The 11,522-nt window shown below is 34.7% G+C and overlaps 3 protein-coding genes across 3 annotated transcripts; all 3 read left to right on the top strand.

Moving 5' to 3' along the window:
• The first annotated feature begins 5,529 nt into the window (after positions 1–5,529).
• On the top strand, positions 5,530–6,279 carry LOC135130578 (phospholipase A2-like). Its single transcript, XM_064057980.1, has 3 exons — positions 5,530–5,591; positions 5,698–5,805; positions 5,852–6,279. The coding sequence occupies exons 1-3, from the start codon at positions 5,531–5,533 to the stop codon at positions 6,277–6,279; spliced, it is 597 nt and encodes a 198-aa protein (XP_063914050.1). The 5' UTR covers position 5,530.
• A 352-nt stretch (positions 6,280–6,631) lies between these two features.
• On the top strand, positions 6,632–7,937 carry LOC135130419 (phospholipase A2-like). The gene is made up of 5 exons (XM_064057798.1): positions 6,632–6,714; positions 7,107–7,200; positions 7,251–7,382; positions 7,450–7,786; positions 7,835–7,937. The coding sequence occupies exons 1-5, from the start codon at positions 6,658–6,660 to the stop codon at positions 7,917–7,919; spliced, it is 705 nt and encodes a 234-aa protein (XP_063913868.1). The 5' UTR covers positions 6,632–6,657; the 3' UTR covers positions 7,920–7,937.
• Positions 7,938–8,110: 173 nt separating this feature from the next.
• Positions 8,111–9,873, top strand: LOC135130273 (uncharacterized). Its single transcript, XM_064057629.1, has 4 exons — positions 8,111–8,233; positions 8,557–9,022; positions 9,072–9,408; positions 9,455–9,873. Exons 1-4 carry the CDS (start codon positions 8,186–8,188, stop codon positions 9,537–9,539), a joined length of 936 nt encoding a protein of 311 aa, XP_063913699.1. The 5' UTR covers positions 8,111–8,185; the 3' UTR covers positions 9,540–9,873.
• Positions 9,874–11,522: the final 1,649 nt, after the last annotated feature.

Genomic DNA, 11,522 nt, shown 5'->3' with positions numbered 1-11,522 from the left:
TATTATTATTTCGGAATCCTGGCTTTGCAGCAGTATTTCCAACGAAGAACTGGGTTTAAATAATTATAGCATTTTTCGTGCTGATCGCAATGTTGATTATACGGGTAAACATCGTGGTGGTGGTGTGTTGATTGCGATCAGGAATGATTTTTGTGTTCATACTGTTCTTTGTAGTATTTCTGTGGAAAGCATTTTTGTTCATTTAAAATATAATGATTTAGATTTGATTGTTGGGGGTGTGTATATTCCTCCTGCGTCTCCTCTTAGTATTTTCGAGGATTATTGTAGTGACCTGGAATTAATTTTTGAGCGTTTTCCTGATTCATCTTATGTCATCGCCGGTGATTTTAATTTACCACATCTCGTCTGGAATGGTAATGATATTCTTTTTGATTCATCGACTAGTAAACATGAATATTATGACGTTATTAACTCAACTTCAGCATTTCTGAATCTTAAACAAGTTAATTTATTTCCCAATGGCAGAAACGTTTTTCTTGATCTTATTTTTACAAATATTGTTGCACTTGCAGTTTTGCCTGCTGTAGATCCTATTTTTCCTCAAAGTCTTCATCACTCTCCGTATTCATGGTATATTTCCTGCACCTCTTCATCTTCGCTTCACTCTGAAGTTCAAATATTTGACTTTAATAATGGTGACTATATTTCTTTAAATGAATTTTATGCATCGATTAATTGGGATAATTATTTTCTTGGTCTTAATTTGGATGAAAAAGTGGCAGTTTTTTATGACATAGTTTTTAACGGGTTTGAACAATTTATTCCACATAAAATATTAAGGCATAATGCTCGTAATAATTATCCGGTATGGTTCGATAAAGAATTGAAAGATCTTTGTCGCAATAAACGCATAGCGCACTCTATCTATAAAAAATCAGGCAGGTTTGAAGATTATATTTATTTTAAATCCTTGAGATCGCGATGTAAACAGTTATGTGAACAACTGTATGCTGCGTATATATCTAACGTTAATGTTAGTATTTTTAATAATCCCAAATTTTTCTGGAAATTTGTTCGTGACAAAAAGAAGAGTGACAGCAGTATTCCTGCTGAAATGACACTTGATCAGCACTCTGTAAAAGGTGGGGATGAAGTGGCTAATCTTTTTGCACAATATTTTTCTTCTGTTTACGCAGTTGATGACTTGAGGAATTTTGCTTGTTGTTTTGATTCATCGTCTCAAGTGAATGATTCTGGCTTATATATTAGTTTATCAGATGTTTTTAACCATATTTCCTTTTTGAAGTCATCTTGTAATCCTGGCCCTGATGGTGTTCCCAGCATTGTTCTAAAAAACTGTAAATTCTCTCTTTGCTTACCTTTATTTATCTTATTTCAAACGTCACTCAGTGAAGGCGTCTTTCCTCAATTATGGAAGAACAGTTATGTAATTCCCATCTTCAAATCTGGACAACGTAACAACGTGGACAATTATAGAGGGGTCTGCAACCAATCTGCAATTCCCAAATTACTTGATGCTATTGTATCCATTCAGCTCCGATGGGCATCTGCATCTATTATCTCAAGTAGTCAGCATGGTTTTTTCTCTAACAGGTCAACATTGTCTAACCTTCTTGAATACAAATCATTTTTAAATGAAGCATTTGCCAATCGATCGCAAGTAGATTCTGTTTATACAGATTTTTCAAAAGCTTTTGATCGGGTTAATCATCGATTGCTAATTGTAAAGCTACATAAGTTAGGTTTTAGAGAAGGTACGATTAAATGGCTATCTTCTTTTCTGGTTGACAGAAAACAACAGGTACGAATTTATAATTATATTTCGGCCCCTTTTTGCGTATCTTCTGGTGTTCCACAAGGTACACATTGTGGACCCATTCTTTTTTTGTTATTTATTAATGACTTAACTTGCAGTTTCCATTTTTCAAATTATTTACTGTATGCAGATGACCTGAAACTATTTAAAACTATACGGTCCATTCAAGACGCTAAACAACTTCAATTGGACTTAGTTGCATTATTTAACTGGTGTCAAAATAACTGTCTTCATTTAAACATTAAGAAATGCTATGTAATATCATTTTATAAAACCAAATCGCATATCAGTTTTGATTACCAATTAGACAATGTCTCCGTCTCACGAGTTTTAGAAATAAAAGATTTGGGGGTGATTTTTGATACGACCCTTACATTTAAGAGCCATTATAACCATATTTACAATAAAGCCATGAGTATGTGGGGTTTCATTTGGCGTCATTGTAAAGATCTGTCTCCATTGGCCCTAAAATCTCTCTACTGCTCTCTTGTTCGATCGCATTTTGATTATTGCTCTTCTGTTTGGTTTCCTTTTTATAAAATCGACTATGAGAGACTTGAAAGAGTACAAAATAAATTTCTTCGAACTGTGGAATTTAAAATGGGTCATTCTCATATTAAGGGTGACTACCGATGGATTATGGATAAGTGTCAAATTCACTCTCTTATTATCCGTTGGAAAATTTCTGATGCCTGTGTTCTTCATGACATTATTAATGGACATATTGACAATCCAAGTCTGTTGAACAGATTGTCTTTTCTTATCCCTGCAGTTGACAGTCGTACAACAAGAAGTCGAAACATATTTAGAATATCAACATCAACAACACTTTTGGCTCAAAATCATCCGTTAAGAAGAATGATGGAAGAAGCTAATGAATATTCCTGCCGCATTCGAATCTCAATCTTTGATTCTAGTAGGCTGAAATTTAAAAATGATGTGTCGGTTTATTATTATTATAATATGTAATCTTATTTAGTTTAATTTTCAACTTTTTATTTGTTTAATTTGTATTAATATTGTACTGTATCGTGGAATCAAGAAACACTGTTTTTTTTTTTTCCTTTATTTGTAAAGTGGAGTTATATTCCGTAAATAAATTATTATTATTATTATTATTATTATTATTATTACTCGTTTTTTTCGTACTTCGTCCTGTTCATTCTTCGCCCTTTTCGTCCTTCGTCCTTTTCGTCTTTCGCCCTTTTCGTCCTTCGACCTTTTCGTACTTTTCGTCCTTTTCGTCCTTTTCGTCCTTTCCGCTCTTCGTACTTTTCGTCCTTTTCGTCCTTCGTCCTTTTCGTCCTTCGGCCTTGTCGTCCTGCGTCCTTCTCGTCCTTCATTCTTTTCGTCCTTCCTTTTCGTTTTCGTTCTTTTCGTCTTTCGTCCTTTTCGTCCTACCTCCTTTTCGTCCCTCTTCCTTTTTCGTCCTTCGACCTTTTCGTCCCTCTTCCTTTTTCGTCCTTCGACCTTTTCGTCCTTTTTCGTCCTTCGACCTTTTCGTCCTTTTTCGTCCTTCGTTCTTTTTATCGTTTTCGTCCTTTTCTTCCTTTTCGTCCTTTTTGTTCTTCGTCCTTTTCGTTCTTCGTTCTTTTCGTCCTTCGTCCTTTTCTTCCTTCGTCCTTTTTGTCCTTTTTGTCCTTTTCGTCTTTCGTCCTTATCGTCTTTTTCGTCCTTCGTCCCTATCGTCCTTTCCGTCCTTCGTCCTTTTCGTTTTTCGTCCATTTCGTTTTTCGTCGTTTTCGTCCTTCGTCCTTTTTATCCTTCGTCTTTTTTGCCCTTTTTGTCCCTTTGATCCTTTTCGTTATATTCATTTTTCGTCTTTTGGTCGTTCGTCCTTTTGGTCCTTCATCCTTTTCGTCCTTCGTCCTTCTCGTCCTTCGTTCTTTCGTCCTTCCTTTTCGTCCTTCGTTCTTTCCGTCTCTCGTCCTTTTCGTCCTTGGTCCCTTTCGTCCTTCCTCCTTTTCGTCCTTCGTCCTTTTTCGTCCTTCGCACTTTTCGTCCTTCGTCGTTTTCGTCCTTCGTTCTTTTCGTCCTTTTCGTTATATTCATTTTTCGTCCTTTTGGTCTTTCATCCTTTTCGTCCTTCGGCCTTGTCGTCCTTCGTCCTTCTCGTCCTTCGTTCTTTCGTCCTTCTTCCTTTTCGTCCTTCGTTCTTTCCGTCTTTCGTCCTTTTCGTCCTTCGTCCTTTTCGTCCTTCGTCCTTTTCGTCCTTCCTCCTCTTCGTCCTTCATCCTTTCTCGTCCTTCGCACTTTTCGTCCTTTCTCGTCCTTCGTCGTTTTCGTCCTTTTTCGTCCTTCGTCGTTTTCGTCCTTCGTCCTTTTTGTCGTTTTCGTCCTTTTCTTCCTATTCGTCCATTTCTTCCTTTTCGTCCTTCGTCCTTTTCGTCCTTCGTCCATATCGTCTTTCGTTCTTTTCGTCCTTCGTCCATATCGTCCTTCGTCCTGTTCGTCGTTTTCGTCCTTTTCCTCCTTTCGTCCTTCATTTCTAAAATAAGACAAAAAAGGATCCTCGAGATAATTTGTAATTATTTCAAAAGCAAGACCCACAGGGGTTCCCGAGATTCTACACGTATATTTTTGGAATCAGCATGTTGAGATCTACGTTCCTGAATTTTTTCAGAATTTTTAGACGACTTTTTAAATAGCGAAATTTTTCCAATGATCCCCACTTCTTCAAATTTCGGCCAATTTTTGACATTTTCGAAACTTAACTAAATAAATCTTCTTATTGTTTTCGAACTCTAGAACTCATTTTCGGCCTCGATTCTTTGATAACTGCAACCGTTTTTCCAGAATCGACCGTCGAAATAACGAACTTTTAAAAATTTTCAAAAATTCCAATTTCATGCCGATTTTTTCGAAAATGTTGCGCCGTGACCATTAACACGCTATATTTTTGGAATCAGCATGTCGAGATCTACGTTTCTAAATTTTTTCAGAATTTTTAGAAATTGTACTACTGCTATACTGCTGTCGAAAATGAAATTCGTGTAAATGACCCGCATGTGAGCCAAAAAGATTTATGGCACGACAGGTGGTAGGAATATCTCAATCTTGCGTTTCAAAAATTTTGATAGCGAATTAGTTCCACCCTTCTCATTTGACATTAGTATCAGATCTAAAAGAAGAAAACTTTCCCAGGAGAACACAATTATGCAAATTGATGCAACATTAACAATTTTTTGTTCAAAGTTTTGTTCAGCCATGAAGCAAGGTTTGGCAATAACGGGGTTCTTAATCGGCACAACTGTCACTATTAGTCCCAAAATAAGCCACACTGGACCTGTTTGATAGACGTATTTTGTGTTGCATTGAAAATTGGTCAAGGTTCCGTTATTATATAATACTCACCCTGTATATAAGGAATGAGTAAAAATGACACTGACAAACATAATAACTAGTCAACTAACGCAAGACCTAAACGATAACAAATATATCTATAGTTCGCGATACCTCTTTACAATATTTACACTTGGTTAAAACTGCAGTCCATGCACGTTGCTCGTATACTTAATATGTAATTTTGTGTTATCTATTCAAGTATCCAAAACATTACAGCTGCAGTTGTCTTAATTTATTTTTTAAATTTTCAGACATACATGTTACCATCAAATATTTTTTCTAATAATAATTTTTAACCTCTTTTAAAATTATGTATTTGTTTTGATTATACCTAAATCTTACTTTTAGTACTATGTTTGTATAATTTCAGGATAACCATTAATTAAAATGGCGTGTATCAATCAAATACTTCCACTGATGTTAATGGGCATCTGCAGCACCAAGCTAGGTGAGTATAAAATAATTCAAACAAATCTATTTTTTTTCAAAATATCTCCAAAAACCAATCTAGTTGAAACAAGTTAAGACACTAATTTCAATTTTAATCATTTCAGATGCCGAACAAAACACATCCACGTATCTGTCAGCCATCATTGAAAAAACTACTAGCAAACCTTCCATAAATTTTGTCACTAAATCAATAACACCTATAATGTTCCCTGGTAAAAAATACTTGTAATCAAACTCTTCAGTGTGACATATTTCTAGGGACAAAATGGTGCGGAACACGTCACACAGCAGTTTCCTATAGAGACTTGGGCAGTTCTGCACAACTGGATTTTTGTTGTCGAGAACACGACACCTGTTTAGACGTCATTAATCCGGGAAGATCTGACCATGGTTTAGTAAATCCAGGATTCTTCAGGGCATCCAGCTGTGACTGCGACAAACAGTTTTACAACTGTTTGGGGAAAGTTGACACTGTTATGGCCCGCACTGTTGGGTATATTTATTTTTCGGTACTTCGACTTCAGTGCTTCAGGAAGGAGTACCCAATCGTTAAATGCAAGAATTTCGAACCAGGGTTATATCTGTTCAGGGCGAAAAGATGCGTGGAGTATGTTTTCGATAAAACTAAGGAGAAAAGGTTTCAGTGGTTTGATAGCCCGTTTTATGACTACAACGATTCTCCCTGATTTGATATACTACATTGTAAAACAACGCGCTCTTTTTGTTTATCTGAATAAATAAAATTGAAACTGAGAAAATTTTTATTCCTACAAAAAAAACCTACTTATGTGACGCAAGAAACATGGAAGCAGCAGATTGATTCAACCCTTGAAAGGTCGTTTATAAACAATGAAAAGAGAAGAGGACCCAAATTAGAGCCCTGGGGACTAAAACTTTTTTGGCCTTGTAGTAGTTAACAAGGTCCATTTAGCGATTTTGTTAAGGTTTTAGACTAGAACAGACGCTATAATGAAAGCAATAAACAATAGTAAATAATATATTTGCATTTTTACTGAGCACGCAAATATGGTCTTATCAGTGCTGTTTAGTTTTCACTACACAAAATGTGTCCCGACGACGCCACAACAACAAACAAAGAAGAAAGTTTTTTGAAAAGACGGGTAAGTGTCAATTTCAAGAAAACGCCACAGGAAATACTTGAGTTAATCTATGGACCATCACTATAGTATATATAGCTGTTTTTTTCAATGGAACGATAAAGTTCTGTTGAATTTTTATACATAATACTTATCTTCTTCAGAGTAATATAGTCTGAAGTTCTAATTCGTAACATTATAGTTACAGTTTTTAATACAACTTTCGTGCCAACTATAATGCTCGTATTTATATATCCATATGTTTTTGAGCAATAACTTTTATCAGCTACGTTTTGGTCGAAAGTACTTTAATATGACCTTGCTTTTGTATATGTGTATTTTCATGGTAACAAAAAAGTAAAAATTTACATGACGATGAAAATGTATTTCTCCTAGGAACAACAATTTTTTTTTAGATTCGGATAAAAACCACGTTAAATATTTTCTGCATTGTTATATTGATTGCCATAGTCACAGCTGTTATAGTATTTATTACCAAATACCATGAAGGTTTGTAAATATTTCCAAAACGTCGATTTGCGTAAATATTTACTCTTCAGTCATTGAAAAATATCAAATTGAAGAAATCAGATTGGAACCTGACGAATATCCACCTAGCATCAGAGAGGTTTTACGGAACAATTCTCTATCTGTGACGGGGAAAAACAATCTACAAAATCTAATAGTACCAGGTAAAAATATCAACATTACAATGATAATCTTTCTTAGAAAATTGTTTTATCGTACTGCTATCTCCAGGTACCAAATGGTGCGGAAAAGGTTCCATAGCTGTTTCGTACGACGATCTAGGTGTAGCTCGAGAGGTGGACATTTGTTGTAGAGCCCACGATCTTTGTCCAGACAGCATTGAGCCCGGAGAAACTCGACACGGACTAGAAAATACAGGATTTGGCGTTTGGTCACTCTGTGATTGTGACGAGAAACTTCGCATGTGTCTAAAAAATGTCAATAATCTTATTTCCGATGGTGTTGGATTTTTGTTTTTCAACGTTCTTGGACCAAAATGTTTCAAAAAAGAATATCCTGTTGTTGGATGCCACAAATGCGAATATACTACGTATGCGTATAAAGAGCGGTAATTTTTACTTGTTGTTAAGCATGTAACGTTGCGTTTTAATTTTAGGGACAGAAAGAGATGCGTGGAGCCCGTGCTTGATAAAAGCGGTTCTAAAATATATCAGTGTTTTGATAATCACCTTTATTATTAATTTGTAAATAAATGTTCCTTAGTCAATAAAATAAATCTTTACTTGGTATCTTTCCGATTTTTTGCAATATATCATACACTAAGTAAAAAAATTAGTGTAAAGTATATTCACAAAAACATTACGTATTATACGTTACGACCTTAGTAGACGATAACAGTACGAATAATAATGAGCTTACTTACCAGGTTAATGTAAACTTTGGCGCATTTGTGACTTTACGTTACAGACGCATATTTTTTTGCGAAAGCTTCTTGAGTTTTAAAATAATGGGTGGCATTGTAACGACAAAAAAAGACAAGTTTATAAAAAAAAGGGTAAGTGATAGATGTATAAGTTGCTAATAGTGAAATCAAAAGTTGCTATCACCAATTTTGGCAGAAAAAAATGTAAAAGTTTTTATTTTTTTCAAATTAGTAGTATATTTTTGACAAGTAGAAAAATTAATTAATACATTTGGACTCACGTTTTATATTTTACTATCTATAATTTCTGTTTACTTAAGGACTATTATCTTCATCATAACGTGTCCTTGGTTTTAAACAGTTTCTATATTCAGACAAATAGAAGTTACAAACTTGATCCAAATTTACTATAAACGATAAATAAGTATAACAAATTTAATATAATACTTTTTTAGTTTAAAGCCAAACACATGTTGTGTGGCCTTTTTATCGGTTCACTGATAGCAGTGGCTCTTATTGTTGCTATATACGTAACAACACTAGACAGAAAACCTCTAACAAATATACAAAGGATTAAATTTGGGACTGAAAAATCTGAACCAAATCCTATTCCAAGCGAAGCCAACTCCCTTCCTCCAGAAAATGACGGCTTCAAAAACATACTACAAAATTTTCTACGGCTGGAAAAGCAGGAAACTTCTAACCCCAACAAGGTAGAAGAAACCAGAAATGATCTAAAGACATCAACTACCAAAACCGTTGATCCCCAACACGCAGACACGGATCAGTTCGATATTACGGATTTAGTTGGAAACGTGAAAGATTTGCTTCCACTCGTAAACGTTAACTCAACCATGCAGAAAATCCAGAACTATTCTGTAAATGTTTTAGCTGGGAAAGTAAAAAAGTTGATGGTACCAGGTACATACAAAAAATCAGTCATACAATTTTTGGTTTCGCCACATTTTAGGTACAAAATGGTGCGGCAGAGGTAGCGTGGCAGCGTCAATTGGAGATCTTGGTGCAGCTCGAGAGGCTGATCTTTGCTGCAGGGAACACGATGGTTGTACTGATATTATTGAAGTAGGTGAAACCAAACACGGTCTAACCAACAAAGGGTTTTTCGCTTTGTCTGCCTGCTCCTGCGAGGATAAACTATTGAAGTGTTTAAAAAAAGTCGACAGTTTAGTTGCTGATATAATAGGATTTGGGTACTTCACGCTTTTCAGGATTCAATGCTTCAAGGAAGATTACCCCATAGTTGGGTGTAACAAGTGGCAGTATACAAGTTTTGTGTACAAAAAAAGGTAAACTTAGCAGCTTATTGTCGTTTTTTCTGATATTGTTTTTCAGAGATATTAAAAGATGCGCAGAGTATGACTTGGATTTGAAGGGTACCAAAAAATATCAATTTTTTGATACTGGTTTCTACTGTTAAGTTGTCTGGGGGATGTTAAGGTTTTTGGTTAATTTTGACAAAACAGAGTCTTATTTGTTATAAATAATTAGGTATCAAATTGTTTGTTCGCTTTAAGTGTTTTCAACTAAGTTAAGTGATACTTAGTGATGTAATAAGCAAAGATGCTTGCTAACCTTGGTTCGGTAAACCACTATTTCGTATTCGTAAACATGTTCTCTTTAAGTATTCGTTATTTCACATTTTGTCTGTTTATACTTGAAAAATATATTGCGGGCATTTGGTGTTTCTTTCTTTATTAGTTGTTAAATGAAGATACAAATTTTGCAAGCATCTACAAACAATTGTTCATTAATTCTTCTTAAACGGAAACTAAATGATAACTGACTCGTAAATAAGCTTTGTTTTTAATTTGATGTTGCCATTGCTATATTTTATTTTTTTAATTCAAATGTTAACTCCATGTTTAGTTTATTTGTATTTTCAATTCAAAACATTGTTAAGTTTTCTAAATAAACAAGAAAGTCAGTTAGCTCTTGAGTTGTTTGTCTTGTACATGTTACATTGTTGAAGTGTAACTACACTATAACACGTATACCGGTTGTCCCAGCGTACATGTTCCACGCAAATATCTCAAGTATTTTAAAACTTAAAAATTTGAACGTGTTTAACCGCGATGTCGGACGAGGTATACAAATTGCAAACTGTGCAAAAGTTATGTAGGCAAAAGTGTAAGCAGAGCAAAGTGTAGTTTGTGCAACATTGTGATTCATACAAAGTGTTTTGATTCTCTATCAAAGATTGTCGCAATTGACAAAGAAAACTGGCATTGCAAAACATGTGAATCCAGCCTTGACGCTTCAAAAAAGTCTCCAACAACGTTAGTACGAGAAAATGTATTTTTTCAAAAGCAAGTGTCCTTATTGGAAAAACTAGTAAATGAGCTAGAAACAGTCAACCAATTGCAAAAGGAAAAACTTGAAACTCAAACATCTGCACCGATACAACAACCTTCATACGCTGATTGCCTAAAAACAGTGAGTAAGAAATCAGTCGATGTTTTCATTAAGCATCAAGGTCCTGAAAAAGTGAAATTTGACAAAGTGTTAGAAAAAATTCGCAAAGATGTAAACCCTGTTGAATTGAATGTTCAAATTAACTCAAATTAATTAATTAAAAATTAACAAAAATATTAAACAGAGGTGTAGTTGTTAAATGTGCGAATGATTCTTCTTGCGATAAGCTCATAACCAAGTTAAAATCCTCGCTTGGTTCTGACTATAGTGTCGAAAAATCCCAAAAGTGGAACCCTCGTCTTTATGTTAGAGGTGCTGGCAAGAATGTTTCTACTATGGAAGACAAAGATCTAATTGACAACATCTTAATATTAAATGGTTTTGACATCGAAATGTATGCGAATCAAATCAAAGTTGTAAAAAGATTTGATTATAAGTATAATTGTAATTTCATTATTGAAGTAACTAGTGCCTTACGCAGAGAAATACTAAGTAATTGTAATGGTAGAATATATGTTGATTGGAGCTTGTGTTCATGTTCAGACCATCTGATTGTTAGACGTTGTTTTAAATGCTCCAAATTTGGTCATCTCAGCTCCAAATGTACAAGTAATACGCAAATATGTCACAAGTGCTCTGACAATCACTTTTCCAAAGATTGCAATTCTGACCACCTCAAATGCATAAATTGTATTGAATACGCGGAGCGTAATAAGTCATCAAATATCGATATCAACCACTATGCTGGAGATGAGCAGAAGTGCATTGTTTATAGGAATAGGCTAAAAGACTTACGCGACCGAATTGATTATGGTTCATAGTTCAGATCTTATTAACGACATGGGTTCAACAAAAAAAATAAATTTAAATTGTCTTAAAATTGCACATCTAAATGTAATATCGCTTTTTACGGGGTTTGTTGAATTTACAAGCTTAATCACTTTCAATAATTTTGATTTGGTAGCTGTTACTGAGACTTGGTTGTCTG

The sequence above is a fragment of the Zophobas morio genome, unplaced genomic scaffold, assembly GCF_036711695.1.
Source record: "Zophobas morio isolate AGI-343-1 ecotype UQ-CSIRO unplaced genomic scaffold, CSIRO_AGI_Zmor_V1 ptg000017l, whole genome shotgun sequence".
NCBI lineage: Eukaryota > Metazoa > Arthropoda > Insecta > Coleoptera > Tenebrionidae > Zophobas > Zophobas morio.
This window is presented reverse-complemented; position numbering and strand designations above follow the sequence as displayed.